This window comes from Mugil cephalus, chromosome 4 (assembly GCF_022458985.1).
Source record: "Mugil cephalus isolate CIBA_MC_2020 chromosome 4, CIBA_Mcephalus_1.1, whole genome shotgun sequence".
In the NCBI taxonomy this organism is placed as follows: Eukaryota; Metazoa; Chordata; class Actinopteri; order Mugiliformes; family Mugilidae; genus Mugil; species Mugil cephalus.
This window is the reverse complement of record NC_061773.1, coordinates 1345140-1362275: the sequence shown is the minus strand read 5'-3', so window position 1 is coordinate 1362275 and position 17136 is coordinate 1345140. Positions and strand designations below refer to the sequence as shown.

Genomic DNA, 17136 nt, shown 5'->3' with positions numbered 1-17136 from the left:
AATGCTGAACTATGTGATATAAACTACATGTCACATGCAGTTACAGACGATTTACAGGTTAAAAGATAAAGACATTAATAAAATGTATCTTTGTCTTTCTCATATGGGACTAGCATTGCTGTAGATTTGACTATAGTCTTGTTGTTTAAAAATGTATATGCCAGGAATATATGTCCTCAAACTTTCAAAGGAAGGAGGCAAACATTATATTTATGTGACAATACACAATGAGGATGTGTTAAACACAATTATATATTATAAAATGAAACAATGATCATTCAGGGTTTCCCATATAATGTCAATACTATGGCATCCCGCCAGAGTATAATTTACTCATTTATTTTAGCTGACGGAGAATGTGAAGCATGTGGAGGTGTTTGTGTGGTTCACTAATAAAAATTGACATTACTGCCACAAAACCTGATCTTTGTGTTCTTAATTTTATAGACCACTGAGATTTAAAATGATTTGAAGAAAGTTGGCCTGACGCGGAGGAAACGACTTCAGATGCAACGTGCTGCACAGGCTGCTGCCATTTGTCATTAAAGTCAATATCCACATTATTACAGTAATTTAAAGATGGACTGATACAAAACATATGCTCCTATTAACAAACACACAAAAACACCAGGTTATCATTAAATCTTGTGTGAAACATTCAAATAGATCCATCTGAAATTTCAATTTACTGCCCAGTACAGTGTCTAATAAAGGAGAAGTTTTGCCAAATCTGACTGACAACATGTAAATTTAAAGCCTGATTTTAGGCATTCAGTTTTTGTGTAGGATCGATACAGTATCCTATATAAAAATGTAATATATACACATAACTGTGCAAACATTTAGACATTTTAGATATTTAGATTCCCTCACATCATATGTTCCATCAAGGCTGAACAATTAATTGCTTTTAAATCAGTGCAGTGATTTCAAACACTTTCATCACAAACATCACAAAGACAATTCAGAAAAAACACTAAGCCGCACATGTGAACCAGTATTTTTGTATTTTTTTATTATTATTATTTAAACTTGTCTAAACTTGTCTGTGTGATGTATTTAGAAAGGAAGTTGTTCTCTATATCTCTATCGTCAACTTGGGCTGTTTCTGCTCCCAATTCCAGCATCAATCTCCGTGCTCTAAATTCATTCAAGTTATGTCACTCTGCCTTTTAGACCTTTTAGCCCTCCTCTCCATCTTCATCACTTCACCAGCCTGTCTGATTGACCACCATGACACCAAGACTGTCTACTACCTCCACCTGGGATTGCTCAAAGAAGTTGCTTTTCATTGTTAGTGTATTTCATCAAATAAGATTTAGTTACTTCAATACATTTAAATCTAAATCATCTCTTCATACTCAAGTAAATACACATTAGAAGTATCTCTCAAAGAAAGCAGAGCAGATCTGGTTGATTTTATGCCTTAATTCAAATCATAATCTCATTAACTGTCAAGAAGATTGCAATAGGACATTTCCTCTAGCATCAGGAAAGCAGAACGACAACTCCTCTAATGGACCCAGATTCCACTTTTACTTCTCGACTTGTTGTACCAGTCTCATGTCAGGCTCTGCAGTGCTGAAGATCCTAATCCTCTGTGTCAAAGACTTCAATCAGAGCAAACAGAAATATGTTGTAAGTCAGATTTTATACAAGTCTCCACCAAAGCCTAACCTACAAGCAGCAGCAGGGTGTGGGCCTGTCTGCTTTCATAGTCTGAACAAACAGTAATATCCCCCTCACATACTTTGTGTTCTTTCACCTTAAGCGTGTGGCCCTGTTTTCTTTTACCCCAGCCGACGTCAGGTTTTCCAGCAAAACATAGCCGGGCAATGACATCACTCTGCCAACTTTATCCTTAATTGGTCCCTCTGAAATAAACCTGCATCTGAGCTTAAAAACACACAAGCTCAATAATCTCAAGTGATGGAGGGAAACTTCCGATTAAACCGACTGGTGTGTCCGAGGTGCCTTTCAAGTGCTGCAGGATGTGACGTCAGAGGACTTCTGACTGACCTGATCTGTAGCGGTCATCCCTGGTCCCTCCGCCCCGATGTGCTCTGCGGGAGCGGCGCTCACGGTAGCGGGACGAACTAGAGGGGGGAAGCTGGTGGCTGGAGGAGCTGGGAGCGGGAGGCTGCACGTCATTCTGAGGAGGCGGCGCTGCACAAAACACACACAACAGCAACACCAGTGAAAACAGCTAGAATATTACCTCATGGGTATCACTGCAAGGTTTCATTTTTTTTCTTGCATGTATTTTTTGCATGTGCCTTAATAAGTTTTGCAAAAATAATATGTTTCAAGCAATTATATACATATTCAGTAATATCAGCCACAACATTAAAACCACTGACAGGCAGTGGTGGTTCTAGACCAAAATTACCAGGGGGGGCGAGGTGGGACCAGTGTTTTTTCAGGGGGACACACATATAAGGACAAAACAGAGCAATGTTTAAGCATCCAAAATGTTTAGTTTAGTTTATTTAAAACCAAAACAAAATACATTAAGTATTAATACAATAAGACAAACATTCTTTGTCTCAATAAACATAAAATAAAATGTGCTCAATAAACCTTGAATCCATCTTTGTCTTTTATGTAAAATAAGATTTGTCTTTTTGCATAAAATAACACTTTTATCTGCACAATCTTTTTCACAGCACGAGACTTAAATGTACAATCACACTATATTAATCTAAATCACACTCATCATCTCACTTTCTTTATGAACAGTAAGGAGGGAAAATAAAAATAAAACATAAATTCAGATACAGTGGTCCTAGAATAACCCTGTAGCATTACAGTTAGTTCTGATCTTTGAGCCAGCCCATGTCCCCGTAAGAATTTAATAAACCTATTATTTGTTCAGCACAGCGGCCAGGAGCAAGGCACTGGCCCCTGTGTAAAACTACCAATGCACCAAAACAGGAGAGGTGAATAACACCAATAATCTCTTTACAAATTCTAAGACCTGCTGGGAAACCCCACCCCATAAACACCCCTTCCCTAAAGCAACAATCCCTAGCAGGATAATGAGTCCAGGATGCATGAAAAATAAGCTAAGGTGTTGACCTGGCTTCAAAAAACATTAACAGGAATTAATGTGCAATAAAAGTGCCATTTACAGACATTAATAGAGCACTGACACATTGTTTTTTGATAAGGCATAACACATGCACCGATCAGGCATAACATCATCACCACCTTTCTAATATTGTGTAGATCTTCCTTGTGACTCATCAGAGAATGGACATGGGTCTCTGATGGTGACCTGTGGTGTCTGGTAACATTCACATTAACACCAAGTGACACCAACACTGAACCTCTACTGTCAGTGGTCTTAATGTTGTGGCTAATTGGTTCATAATTATTATGAAATATTACGCGATTTCATTTGTTTATCAAAATACATTTACAGTGTGAAATAATAGTTTAAATAAAACCTTTGTGTAACAGTGTCATGGCAGCTAGACACCAAACAAAAATGATAATATTTTTGTTCAGGTTATACAGATAAACATATTATTTCATTTCATGCACAACAGGAGAAATCCAAGAACAAAAATACACAGAGCTGCTTGCTTGGGCAAAATAAGAGACAATGAGTGGATACCTGGAATATGGATGATGTAGGGAGCCAGGAGTTTAGTCCTTTTCTTCTCATAGCCCTTCTGTGTAATGTCACCTGTAAAACAAAAACAGACAACAACATAGTTTTAAAAAGACTGAGCATTACATAACAGTGCTCATTATAGTTAAAATGTTCATTTGCAATTTTGAAACACACAACACAAAAAAAATCTATTTTAGCAGTATTATACCAACAAAATTAGATAATACAGAAGTTGTCAGGCAATAAATGTGGTAAAGTCATATCATGAGGTCTTTGGTGATGCCCATTTTCGAGATAATCTGTGTTAAAATGACTAATATTTCTATAGTATAATACGATTTCTTTTTTCTTAAACCTTCCTTTAACAGTGAAGACAGATCTAAATATATTATGAAGTAAGTGACAACCATGATTCATGTGCTGAATGCTTTAGAATTAGATAATTGACTGAACGCTGGACACTAATCAGCTTCCTCTGATGTGTCTGAGTCAGTCACCACCTGTTTAAATGCAAGGTGTCGACAGGAGAAGGAGAAAGCTACAGAGACAGGTAGGAAAAAAAGCTAGTAATGAGGAAGATGAAAACACATATGGATGTTGGTGTTTCTGTAATCTCCAGAGACAGCCGGCGGCGTCAGCAGAGGGGACAAAAAAAAACAGAACAAGACTAAATCTGGAAACGTCGTACGGAAGCGTGGGCAAGGAATGGGATGATTCAGAGACGAAGAGAGAAAGCAGAGAAGCAGAAAGGTGGGTAAGACATGGAGGTAAGGTGGAACTGACGAGAGTGTAGAGGAGGAAGAGATGAAGAGGAGGGAGAGGAGATGACAGAGGTGAGAGATTCCAGGGGGACAGGAGAGGGGGAATCCTTAGTCACAGGACTGAAGTAGTGGGAAAGTTAAATGTGGCCTTTCAACACCTCCATCAAAATCTCCTGCTGACCGCCCATCTGCACCTTCCCTCCACCCCCGGCAGAACCCAGCACGGGCCCTGAAGCAATGCACTGACTCTGCCAAACTCCTCTGTGGGCAAAGATGTCAGATTTTCAGGCACATAATAAAAATCCATCTGGAGAGTCGGCATTCACTCCTCCAGTAACCATGTTCAGCAGAGATGATTCATTCAGTAGGTCGGCTGCCCTGGACACCCTCTAATCTCAAATTCGTCATGAGGACTGGCTGAGTAAGAAGGCTCAAACCTGTTATCACTATACACAACCTCCATATCTGAATAAAGAACCAGACACACCTGTAAAGTATGTCTCCTAAATCTCTGAGAATCAGGAATCTGAGACGCCTGAAGGACACGATGACAGGTAGAAAACAGTGTGACATAGATGTCGCCTCTATCGTCTCTTCCCAGCTACACCACAGAGGACAATGAAAAGTAGACAAGGATTTCCCGGTACCTTGATGCACACAGCGAGGCCTGCAGCTAACATACATTACAGACCCAAGGCTGGACAATATGGTTGAAATCAGTCATTGACATTAAAGGTCCAGTGTCTAGGATTTAGACTGACAGAAAAGGAAGGAATATAATATTATCTGTTTTCTTTAGTATAGCAATCAATGTTTTGCTCTTGCTTTTAAATTTATATTTACATCTAAGTATACCAATCAGCCATAACATTATGACCACTAACAGGTGAATAACATTGACCATCTTGTGGCAATTCAGTGTTCTGCTTGGAAACTTGTGGATCTGGAATTTATTCATGTGGCTCTTACTTAAACATGTACCACCACCTAGACCAGACCAGGCACAACCACCCCATAGCAATGACACTCCTTGATGACAGCAGTCATCCCCAGCAGGATGCAGCCTGACACAGACACACACAAAAACACTTTAGGACAAAAACACAGGACACCCACAGAAGACCCATGTCCATTCTCTGATGAGTCACACCTGGTTTGGAGGCACAAGGGAGACTTACACAATATTAGGAAGGTTGTCATAATGTTATGCCTGATTACTGTGTATCTCTTATGCCTGAATGTCAGAACCTCAAAAAACAATGTGTTGAGTTAAAGCTAACAAAGCCACTCCTTCTTAATTTCTTCTTCTGTTGAAATCTTCTAAATGGAAAAATAAAGGCGTTATGGACATGCTAAAACCTGAATGGCTAGCAGAGGTTGCTAAAAACGAATAACTGGTCAGTCCCCTCAGACCTCCATGTTAAAATACTTCAGGTACAAAAAACAGCTTTGGTCTCTATAGCTAATTTCATCATTCATTACAACAAATTAATTCACATGCAATGATATGAAGATCGGAGCGATACTAGCTTAAAAGGCAAATACAGGTAAATTAACCTGTCTACAGTTCATCTACATTATTTGCATGGGAGCTGGAGGGGTAGCAAACTGTATGGCTGATTTATTTATCAGTTGTTATGAGTTGTCTCATGAGTTGTGTTGCCATGTTTCTACAGTAGCCCAGCAATGTGCCATTAATTAGAAGTACTGATCCTTTAATGGTATAATAAAAATAACCCACAGCACTTAAGGCTAAGCTAAGGCTACAGCTCAAGTATTATTTTCATATCTTGGGCACAAGATATAAAAAAGGATTAAGACGAAGCAAGTAACGAAAAGATGGTCAGATGACCATACAGATAGATAGATAGATAGATAGATAGATAGATAGATAGATAGATAGATAGATAGATAGATAGATAGATAGATAGATAGATAGATAGATAGATAGATAGATAGATAGATGCACATCTGTTGAACATCTGTTTTTGTCTCTTACTACTACAGTATGAAAATCAAGCATAACTTTATTGAAAAAGTGTTACACAACAGAAATTGTACACAAATGACAGGATGTGACTGCACTGTTAGACAATGGATATGCATCCAACTTTGACTGACTATTTTAGCTTTAATCGTGACATCTTGACATGTATCACTTTACTTCATTACAACAACCAGGGCAGCAAAGCTTAATCCACTAACACATCTACACAGATGAACCATAATCCTGCAGATATCACTACAGATAGAAATACAGAGAGATTGTTCCTGTTTGGATGATATTGCTGGCGAACCTGCTTCAACGTAATAACTACTCGAGGACGGTGACCAGCTTTTTTTTTTCCTGGGGCCAGAAATGGAAGAAAAGCAAACACTTCCATAAGTAATGCATGAACGGTACAGTTGGCTGCGCTCAGTCACATGATTTATTTTTAGCTTATGTGAACAGGCAGTTTCTCTGCAGAAAGATGGAGAGAGAGGGATGGAGTCAGCGATGGGGGAGGGGGCTCTCACGGCATTAAATGAATCTCAACGTAATCACTCTTCCATCTGGATGATTTGAAAGTCATCTGTTTTTTTTTTTTTTGCGTGCTCTATCATCAGTCTCTAGCGGTTGGAGCTGAATGGTTAAACTTCAGAAAAAGAAGTGTGTCCTGTCAGTGAAGCGCAGGTGAACAGTGGGACTGTGTGGTATTATAAAAGGAAACAAGGGGCCAGTTTAGACCTTGCATTAAGATGTGATCACAAGTGACCAGCTTTAGGTACGTGTGATCAGACTCTGCTTCTTCCTTTTCAGGTGATCATTTATAAAAGTGGTTAATTAATGGGTTAACCTCCTCTGATGCAGGAGCACTCTTTTTGAGGGAAGGTCTTTAATGTGACTCGGGACACATTTCGTTCACACTACCAAAGGTATGCGGAAACATGCAACCCAGACCACCTCCAAATGTGGTCAGAAATCAGATGTAATCAAATGTGATCTCAATGTGTCCTTGGGGTGTACACACCTGTCTTTTACATGATTGGATCTGGTCTGAACAGGTCCTAGAAAACTGTTAAAGACAGATCATTAGAAAAGAAAAAAGAGAGAATTTGTAAACAACCTGCACTTTTGTACAAAATCTGCTTCACAAATAAAGCTTTTTTCCACTTTCAAGATGAGGGTCGTCACAATTTACATTCAAATGAATGCTCAAAGGAATCCGCTCAAAAGGCAAATCACAGCTCCGCTGAGGAGATGAGGGCCTCCCTCGTTAACCCACTTTCTCACAGTGACCCAGTCATGTCCATCTTAATGGGGGAGGTCACAATCAAACTGCTTCAGTGTTACAGTCAGGTATGAGGCCACCACAGCTCTCCTCTGTCAACCTGGTTCGGTAAAACTCATGTGTTTATCCTTCTTTTTCCACAACCTTTCAGAAAAGCTGCAACATGGTCCCAGCCCTTTACACTCTTGCGCTTTCCAGCCGGAGATTATTTGAATGCAGCAAGACTGCTCTCTCCTCCTTGGTACTCAGTCTGAATAGTAATTAGCTACCAACCTCTGTGCTCTTTCTCCATGCATCAAATCAGTGGCGCTTACAGTAAAAACAAACACATTTCAACGCCTGCTCGCCAACAATTACATGAACACATGTTAAAATATTACAGGGGCTTCCAGCTGTTAATCTCAGAGAAAACAAGACTTATTCAACAAGGTCTAATGATAACTTAAACTCTGAAAGCTCCGAGCTTGATCTTCCAGATGTTTCATACATAGATCAGTTTGGGATCTAGTGAATTTGGATCAACACCTTGTGCTGTTTTTCATGTCGTTTTTGATTTGTTCCTAAACTGGTTCCTTTATTGAGGCATAAATACAGAAACTTTAGTCCACGTGGCTGCTTTGCATACATGCACATGATCACATCGCTAACTATTCACGCATCAATACAAAACTGGACAAAGCTCACTCATGTTCAGCAACTTTAAATGACTTGATGATTTATTGATTTAGTTACTGAACAGCTCCAAGGATGAAAGATATGAATGGGGGAACAAGATGAGCGATCAGATACCAAAAGTGTCCGCACTGGTTATGGTCATAGACTTGCCCACCTGCAACTGGCTCACTCAAGAATGCATATTAACAGCCAGTCTGAACAGGGCCTGTGCACAAAGCATCAAGGCTTTGCAATTTCCAGTTTTTCTGCATTAATCTTAAAATATATCAACTAGAGTGCTTCACCGTCTAAGATTTTTTTAGTTTTATTTTCATGTTCCAACTCCAACAACTCCCCCAAGGTCATGCCACAGCATCTCTGTGGGTTAAGATTTACCACCTCACAGTTGACTTTCCCAAAGTTCCTTCAAGTTTCAACTAGACAGTCATCCTGACATTAGTCTGTGATGATATATTCATAAACTTGTTTTTTTTTTTTTAATTTTCTGTCCAGGCCCTGATAATGATGTTAACATTCATGGTGTCACTGCTGGTCACAAAACTTAGAGACGTTGTATTAACACTCCACAGTTGATGCCTCTGCGTTAATTGACACAGAGGCACCTATGCAGATATTGCACGAGCCTCGCTCCAGAGCTGGGTTAGCTAACTTAAATATTTTCCACTTTCATCTCCTTAAGAGTAGGTTAACATTTAGAAAAACTAAGCTTATTGTACACAGTCCACCTTATGTGTCATTCCAACTCTTTGTTAAAAATCTTTATTTATGGCTGAAATGTTGCTAGAAAACAAAATATTGTGGTGTATCGTGCATTTACATTTATATACATATTTTAAATACAGTGAGTGTTGCATAAGTAGTTTAATATGGAAGTCTTTACAAAATATGTTAGTAAATCACACAGTGCTATTTCCACACATATTCTATCCCTCAAAGAGAAACTACACATATACCTTTATTGACAGTAAAACAGGAATTACAGACAATGTTGAGTGAAAGAAATGCTTTGATAAAGGCTAAAGGCCTAACACACACACACACACGCACACACACATATTTTCTCTCTAGGTCTAAGGTAATACTCTCTATTTCACACAGCATGCAGGGTGTGGCCAACTCAGGTAACAGAGTGAATCATGTTTCCCTCCACTCACTCATTACACTCAATTTAGACAGGGAGTGACAAAAACCACACACACACACACACACACACACACACACACACACACACACACACACACACACACACACACACACAAACACACACAAACACACACACACACACACGTGTTTTATGACTATCTTTGTGAGGACATTTTACATAGTGCATGTCCTAGCCCATTAAGCTTGTTAGAAACACCACAAAAAGTGAAAAATCAAAATCAAAATTTCTCATGGTGGCAAGAACAAGCTCAATATTGAGATCATTTATACTTCACAAGAAACTCAAGTGCAGACCTCCGGGGAAGTCCTCATAGGTCCCTCCCACTGCAGCATGCATCACACACGCCAAGCATTCTTGAGCTTGCATCAGGCTTAACCCTAACCTTAACCATGAGCTTAATCTTAACCTAATTGTAACCTTAACCCTAAAACCATCTTTTAAACGAATAAGGACCAGTCAAAACGTCCTCAATTTGCACTAAATTCCTCACTCAGAAGGTGTAAAACTAAAACTGGTCCTCAGAACGATAGCTGTACCACACACATGCAGGCCGTAGAGGACGGGTAGAAGTAATAACGGGTTGCAAAGCAGAAGAGCAAATAGGTGCAGTGAGTTAACTGAAATGAAGCTGTGACTCAGTCAGCGACTATGCTTCCACCTCAGGCCTGTCAGCAGCAAGAATAGTGAAAGAAGAGCAGAAGAGGGTGGGACTGACACATCTGACAAACTACACTTCACTTATTTCAACACTCAGTTTCAAAGCTCTTACAAATGAGCGTATACCGGCTGGTGCGATTTACACATACAGACGTCTCTGAAACAATATCTGGTTTTGTCACAAAAAACAAAAATATCGTGTGACAGTTTTGTGGGTAAAACTGTGTAAAAGTGTGTAAACTTCAAGACAACTTGCATGTCACTGTCATTGTTCAAAGGCTGGCTGAACAGACCTCGCAGTCTAGTCAAGTCCAGGCAAGTTTCTTTGTGCAACTTGCTTTTAACATACAATAGGAGTTTTGAGGGAGTGGAGCATGGTGTGAGAAGAAGAAGCGACTGGAGCTGAGGAGTAAATGCACTGTACAGCCAACAAGGTCAAAGCAGTCATCCTAAAGGACAGGCTAGCTTTATACTCACACGACTCCACCCAAAGTACGAGGAACCTTTGGACTTGGGAATGTCAGCATGGATCTGAAAGTTTTTCCCAAAAACCTATAAAAATGAGTCATACTAGTCAAAAAAGCCAGAAAGGTCAAGGCTGTTCTCTGACAACATTTTTCAGATTTCTGATTGTCTTCTCAGTCATGATCAAGTCCTAGACTGTCAGTTTCTTATTTGTCCATACATAGAAACTGTACATACTACAGCAAGACTTTAAAAATGGCGGTCTGAAAATTTTTCATTCCACTCTTCAACTTTGCTGCTGAGACCTTGGGCTGCTGACCTGGTGGCAAAAATCGAATTATATAGGTTAAAACAACTGGATTAAACTCTGTCTAATCTCATGACTGCATGTATACTTTGCCTGACTGCTTTAGAGAGCAAAATGCAACTGAAAAATATACTTTGAATATTTGAGATTACATAGAGCAAACTACTGCATATTGTATCAGCACAAGCAGCCAAACCCTCTCACCCTCTTTCTGACCGTTTTCAGGAAGTGGAAAGGTCACATTTACATCTTGTTTTGGTCTTCAGTAGCACATACAAGGAAAATTAAGGCTCAGAGGAACCAAATAATTGGATCTTAATTAAATGGTTTCTTCCTTCGAAAGACTCAACCCATGCAGGTGCACCATTCAGATGGAGCTGGAATGACAACTGAAGGTGCACCACCTCTCCAAATAACAAAGTCTAGCCTCTAAACGAAGGTCTACAGAATGACTTGTACAGTCTCCCCTAATCATAGGATGGGCAGCTGTCAAATTCTTGTTAAGTATGAGAACCGATCAAGGCAGATTTCAAATGATTGGATCAGGTTAGGAACGGTCTTTACCCAAGCCTTATCTTTTGCAGTTATCAGTTTCAGGTCTGCCATAAAATAAAACCACACTCCCACAGCATCCAAACACCTTCTTCTGTTTAATGGCAGTTGAGTAACATCAAAGCTGTCAAAGAGATTTAGGAGAAGCAAAGTGACATGACTAAACATGTCTGCTGTGTGGAAGTCCTTACTCTGGAAAGTGAGTCAAGACAGAAATTTTAAATACCTTGTAAATTGTGCAATGTGGATGTTTCAGGAGGTGGCAGTAGGAAGTCGTCACTTAATACTACTACTACTGGATTTGCATCCTTCAATAAAAATCATAAACAGTATACGTCGATTACACTCTGACAAAGGCCCCCAAAAAACAACAACAAACACTTATTGCTATGTGTAAACACCTTAACAGGAAGTTTTACACCTGCACTATAGAAAGCATCTTGTGTGGGAGCATCACCAACTGGATGGGAAACTGCATAAGGCAGGAATTCCCAGGCCTCAAAAGGGTGGTCCATTCAGCTGACAGTCATCTCAGATAGTTGAAGATACATGGCTACATATTTCCTAATTTCACCAGACTGCTATGATTTAGAAGACAATCCTCAAAATCCATACAAGAAAGTACTACATGGCCACCTTAGGACTGGAACAAGTCTCATGTTAATGATATACTGATTCCAACAGCTTAACACTGCACTAAGTTGTGTTGCTTAAGTATATGATTTTTTTTTTATCTGGAAAGGGTTTATACAAGAAATCACAAAGTAAATGAGAGTCTAAGCAGGGCTTTGGGGGCACCACATGAACCGTGTCCATGGCAATCAGGCCCATGTGGCACTGCATGAGGGACCATGGGATATAAAACCATGGTGATGATACTGGCTGACACATGAAATGTACAAAGAAGAGTTCAAGTAATGAAAATTAAATCGATTTGCAGGAGGAAAGTCATTGTTATTCATTCATTTGGGTGCTGAATCTGTTCAACTTTCAAGGAATTTATCAACTACTAATGCATCTTTTTGTCCAACCTGCAGTCTGAATCCACATACACCGATCACAGATAACTTCATGACCACTGACAGGAGAAGTAAATAACACTGACCATCAATTGGAGGTTACTTAGACATGTAGTACCAACCTGGACCAGACCAGACATCCCCACCCCATAGCATGACATTCAACTCAAAAAACACAAAGAACATCGCACGGTATTGACCTCCACTAAGAACATTCTGTTTCCAGACGCCACAGGACACTCTCAGCAGGCCCATGTTCATCCTCTGATGAGTCACAACTGTTGAGAAGCTCATGGGAGACCTACACAATATTAGGAAGGTGGTCATATGTTATGTCTGATCTGCATATATTTAAGTTCTTAAATTGGAAGACAGAACCAGGCAACATTTGACATTTTTACCACGTGGAAACTTAAAAGTTGCTGAAGTGGTGAGCGTTTCAGTGGTAGCACATAGAAGAAAGTAACATGTAAACCAGAAAGACACTTGGATTAAATGGCACTGAGTGGTCTGAAGCATGGGCCGCATGCAGCCTCATGCTACTTCCACTTGGCAGTTCTGAATAATTCAGTGGACAGCACAGTGACCTGGCCACTACATACTCCTCTCTCCACCACTGTCACCCTCACTGTGGCATTTCTTCACAGCTTCTTTTAGTTACAAGCTGGTGAATCCAGCCAAGACATCAGACGACATTTCATTATCAGAGGATGTTGAGTGGCACATCTTTGCAGCCAAAAGGGGCTGGAAGCCTACCTGAGGTTCACTGTGAACTTTAAAGTGAGAATATTCAGCGACAGTGCGTGTCTGTGTGGAGGTGTGCGTTCGAGTCTCACCTAAATAATTCAGTCCTTTTTGAACACAGAGCTTTGATGCATTGTGACTGTGTATGCATGGTTCACATGTGCATGGGTCTGTGTTCATGGTGGAATTAGACATATAAGGTTTTATATTATATAATACTCTCAATTCATCAGTTTAAGTCAGAATCCTGCTGTTTGATTTCTGTTTGACACAAGTGGCGCAAGAGGCCTTCTTTCATGGTGGAAGATCAGGTCTGTAGCCGGAGGTCCCAAAGATCAGAGAACGGCTCCTCTGCAGCAGTTAACGAGCTTTTAAATAGATACAGTCTCCCTTCCTGTTTGTATACACACACACACACACACACAAACACACAGGCACACACAAATATGCACACAGAGTCATTGTTTTCCAACCAATGACAGTTTAAGAATTGGGCTGGAGATGATGTATATCCTTTCTCTTGTCAACGAAGACCATTAAAAATGGAGCAGCGGTAAATACATTTGATTTAGATTTTTATTGGATTGTGTCAAAGTCTGATATGCTGTATATCCCACAGTGGCAAAGAACTCTAGTATTATGCAAAAATAAATCAATGAGGGGCGACCCCATGGCCAACTTTTTTCAGGCTGGATGCCACATGGACTAAAGAGCCGTTAGCAGCCGTGTCTCAGGATCGACTCCGAAACAGACGGATCTTTTCTTCATGTCATTCCCCTGCTCTCATTCCCACATATCCCATCTGTGACTGTAATAATAACTACCCTTTGTGCCCTTTTTTTATGTTTTATATTGTGTCACTGCGCCGTACTGTTACTGCTGTAAATATGTGTCAATTCACAGCATTAAATAGTCCCACAAGAAAGACATTATCAAACCTTTTTAAAATTAAAGAGTATACAAATATTTTGAAATGTTGTGATTAATTTAAAAAAACATGGAATATGTAAAAATGGTCCTAAACAAGAGAAGATGAACTAATGCATGTTTGTTGTTAATTTTGGAAAACATCAGTGAGTAGCCGAAGCATTATCTTGACAGAATGCATCCTATTTACTTTTGAGGATGGAACTAGATGTGGAAAGCGGTAAAGTGACAGAGAGAAAGTCAGTGGTGATGGCGGTGGTGTCGGGGTGGGAGGAGAGGGAGAAATCCCCGGCAGCAGTCCCGGCCCAGTGTGACTCACGGGCTAAATGAGCCAGGCGTGTTGCCCCCTGATGCTCTGTGACCTAGATTGAGAGACGCAGGCAGGGTTTATAATCTCTCATTCCTCTCTCCCTCGCTCTCAGTATGGGGCAAGCTGCCGACATGAAAACCCGCCTCTTCTCGCAGCGTCGCAGACAGACAGCAGGAAGGACACTTTTCACAAAAAAATATGCACATTCACATAGCAGCCAGGTTGCTACAGCTAAGACCACTGTCAGATATGTGATGCATTTATAGCCACCACACATGAGCTCATTTAGAGAGTGCAGCTGGTGCAGGTCATTGCTGGTGTGTACAGCTGTGTATAGCCTGAAATGTATCATTACAAGTGCTGAAATTATATCCACATTTCAAACTCAACACCAAAACACAACTACTGTGTTTAGAGGTTGACATGGGACCTTTGTCAACCTCCGTCTGACAACGTTGAGTCACGTTTACATCCACTAGCATAGCACACTTTTTGTACATATTGTGTATTGTTCTTTTTTTTTGTTTTGTTTTATTCTTTTGTTGTTTTTATGTCATATTGCTCACATGTGCCTTAAATTATCCAAAAGAAACTTTTCTGAATCTGAATCTTCTCAAATATTTTAACCGCTACTGGACAGACTGCCACATAAATCTAATGCCCAGTCTTCAGGGGACATATCCTCCGTCAAGTCAACACTGTGGTTTCCATCCAAATACATAATAAGCTAAAAGCACGCTTGCATTAGGATTAGCACGCTGGTGTCACTTAGCTATTCAGTTCTTCTTAATGCATGACTTTGAAAGACAAAATGACAATATACTTATTTTTTCATGTTTACATGTTCATGTACACACTGTAAATGTGCTGCAGACACTCCTGATGCCTACACAGTCTCAGTCTGAGCAGCTTCCACTGTTGTAGTCCAGTGCTCTGAATTCCAGTCCAGCTCAAACATCAAGTCTCTGACCCCCTCAAAGCTTTTCTTTGTGTCCTTACAGTAATGGAGGTTAAAATAGGAGGAGTGTCTCTCTCTCTCTCACACACTTTCTCATATCCAGTCACACACTTGCTCATAAATAAAGACAAATACACATTCACACAGCAGCCCACAAATATTTCTCTGAAAAAAAAAACAAAAAAGAACTGCTGATGTAAATTTTCCTCTGTTTGTTGCTAGGGGAGTCCCATCCATGGGGACAACAATGGGGGGATTGTTGCCATGTAAAAGATATCCATGAGAAAGCTTCAGACTCACTGGGCGTCCAGCTGCTGCTCGCCTTTTGCTATCGGCCTTGTGCAGACTGAGGCATCTGGACAGCACCGAGCCTTTTCAACAGTAGAAGAAACGTGTCTGATCTAAAGTTACAAATGAGGCCGCCGTCCCCAGCATGGCGACACTATGGTGTCACCTTACCACTGAGAGACTTAAAAGGCTGAAGCCATCACTTGTACTGTAATTCTGACAAAGATCTCTGCTTGTTCTGTCAATAGACTGGGACTGGAATCACACGTCAACTCAAATATGACTTGAGGAAATGTTTGATTTGACGACAGGTCTCTCCTCAAAGCAACTTCAAAGGATGAGATGGCCCTGTCACCGTAGACCACAGTGACTGCCACTGTTAGAAACACAGAGTGCCTCTGAATAATGTCCAATCAACAGTAAGCCATGTGAGTACTGAGTAGAGGAAATTTAGATTGGAATGGGTTAAGAGGGCTTGAACTAATGTGCTTTCGTCATATACACCAATCAGGCATAATATTATCACCACATTCCTAATATTGTGTACGTGTTCCTTGTGGCTCCAGAATAGTTGTGACTCATTAGAGAATGGATGTGGGTCTTCTAAGGGGGGCCTGTGGTGTCTGGAACATGACAAAATAGAAAGAAAGAAAAAAGAAAGAAAAAAATGAAAAATGTTGTTAGTGGGGGCCTTTGGGTCCTATGGGTTGAGGGGAGGGGCCTCTGTGGATCATCCCACAGATACTTGATCAGTTTGGGATCTAGTTAATTTGGGGGTCAGGTCAACACCTTGTACTGCTCTTCTTGAGTTGTTCCTAAACTGCTTTAGTGTGTGTGTGTGTCAGGCTGCATCCTGCTGGGGATGGCTGCTGCCATCAAGGAGTGTCATTGCTATGGGGTGGGGGTGTCTGGTCTGGTCTAGGTGGGTGGTAGATATCCAAGTAACATCCACATGAATGAATACCAGGTCAAAGAGACTGACGAATTCCAGAAGAACATTGGCAACTACAGCTTAAAGCTCAGTAAAGCTGACAAAACCCATTTGACAATCAATATGTCATCATTAAGATAAGATAAGATAAGATAAGATAAGATAAGATAAGATAAGATAAGATAAGATAAGGAAATGACTCTATGATTGATTCTTAGCAGGCCTTATTGACCAGGTTAATTCATCACTGACTGGACTCGATTATATCCTCCACAAACTAGCTTCAACAAAGAGAAGTGTTGTGTATTAATTGTCATGACTTAGCAGTAGCAGTTACCATATATAACCCCCCCCCCACACACACACACACACACACTCTCGATAAGTGAACTGAAGGTACAGTGATCATCCCATGCTCCATTATCCACCCTCATTATCACAACGCTGATTGGAGTCTATTATTAACACTGTGCCCTGCAGAGGCAG

General features: G+C 40.3%; 1 protein-coding gene across 5 annotated transcripts in view; it reads right to left on the bottom strand.

Annotated features, from left to right (window-relative positions):
* The window catches only part of dip2bb (disco-interacting protein 2 homolog Bb), a 39855-nt gene that overhangs the window by 21248 nt on the left and 1471 nt on the right, over positions 1-17136 (bottom strand). For all 5 annotated transcript variants that reach the window (XM_047583986.1, XM_047583989.1, XM_047583987.1 and 2 more), the window contains exons 2-3: positions 3620-3691; positions 2020-2166 (exon numbers count right to left, since the gene is read on the bottom strand). In XM_047583986.1, the coding sequence (XP_047439942.1) occupies positions 2020-2166; positions 3620-3691 (219 nt within the window). The remainder of the gene's footprint in view (positions 1-2019; positions 2167-3619; positions 3692-17136) is intronic.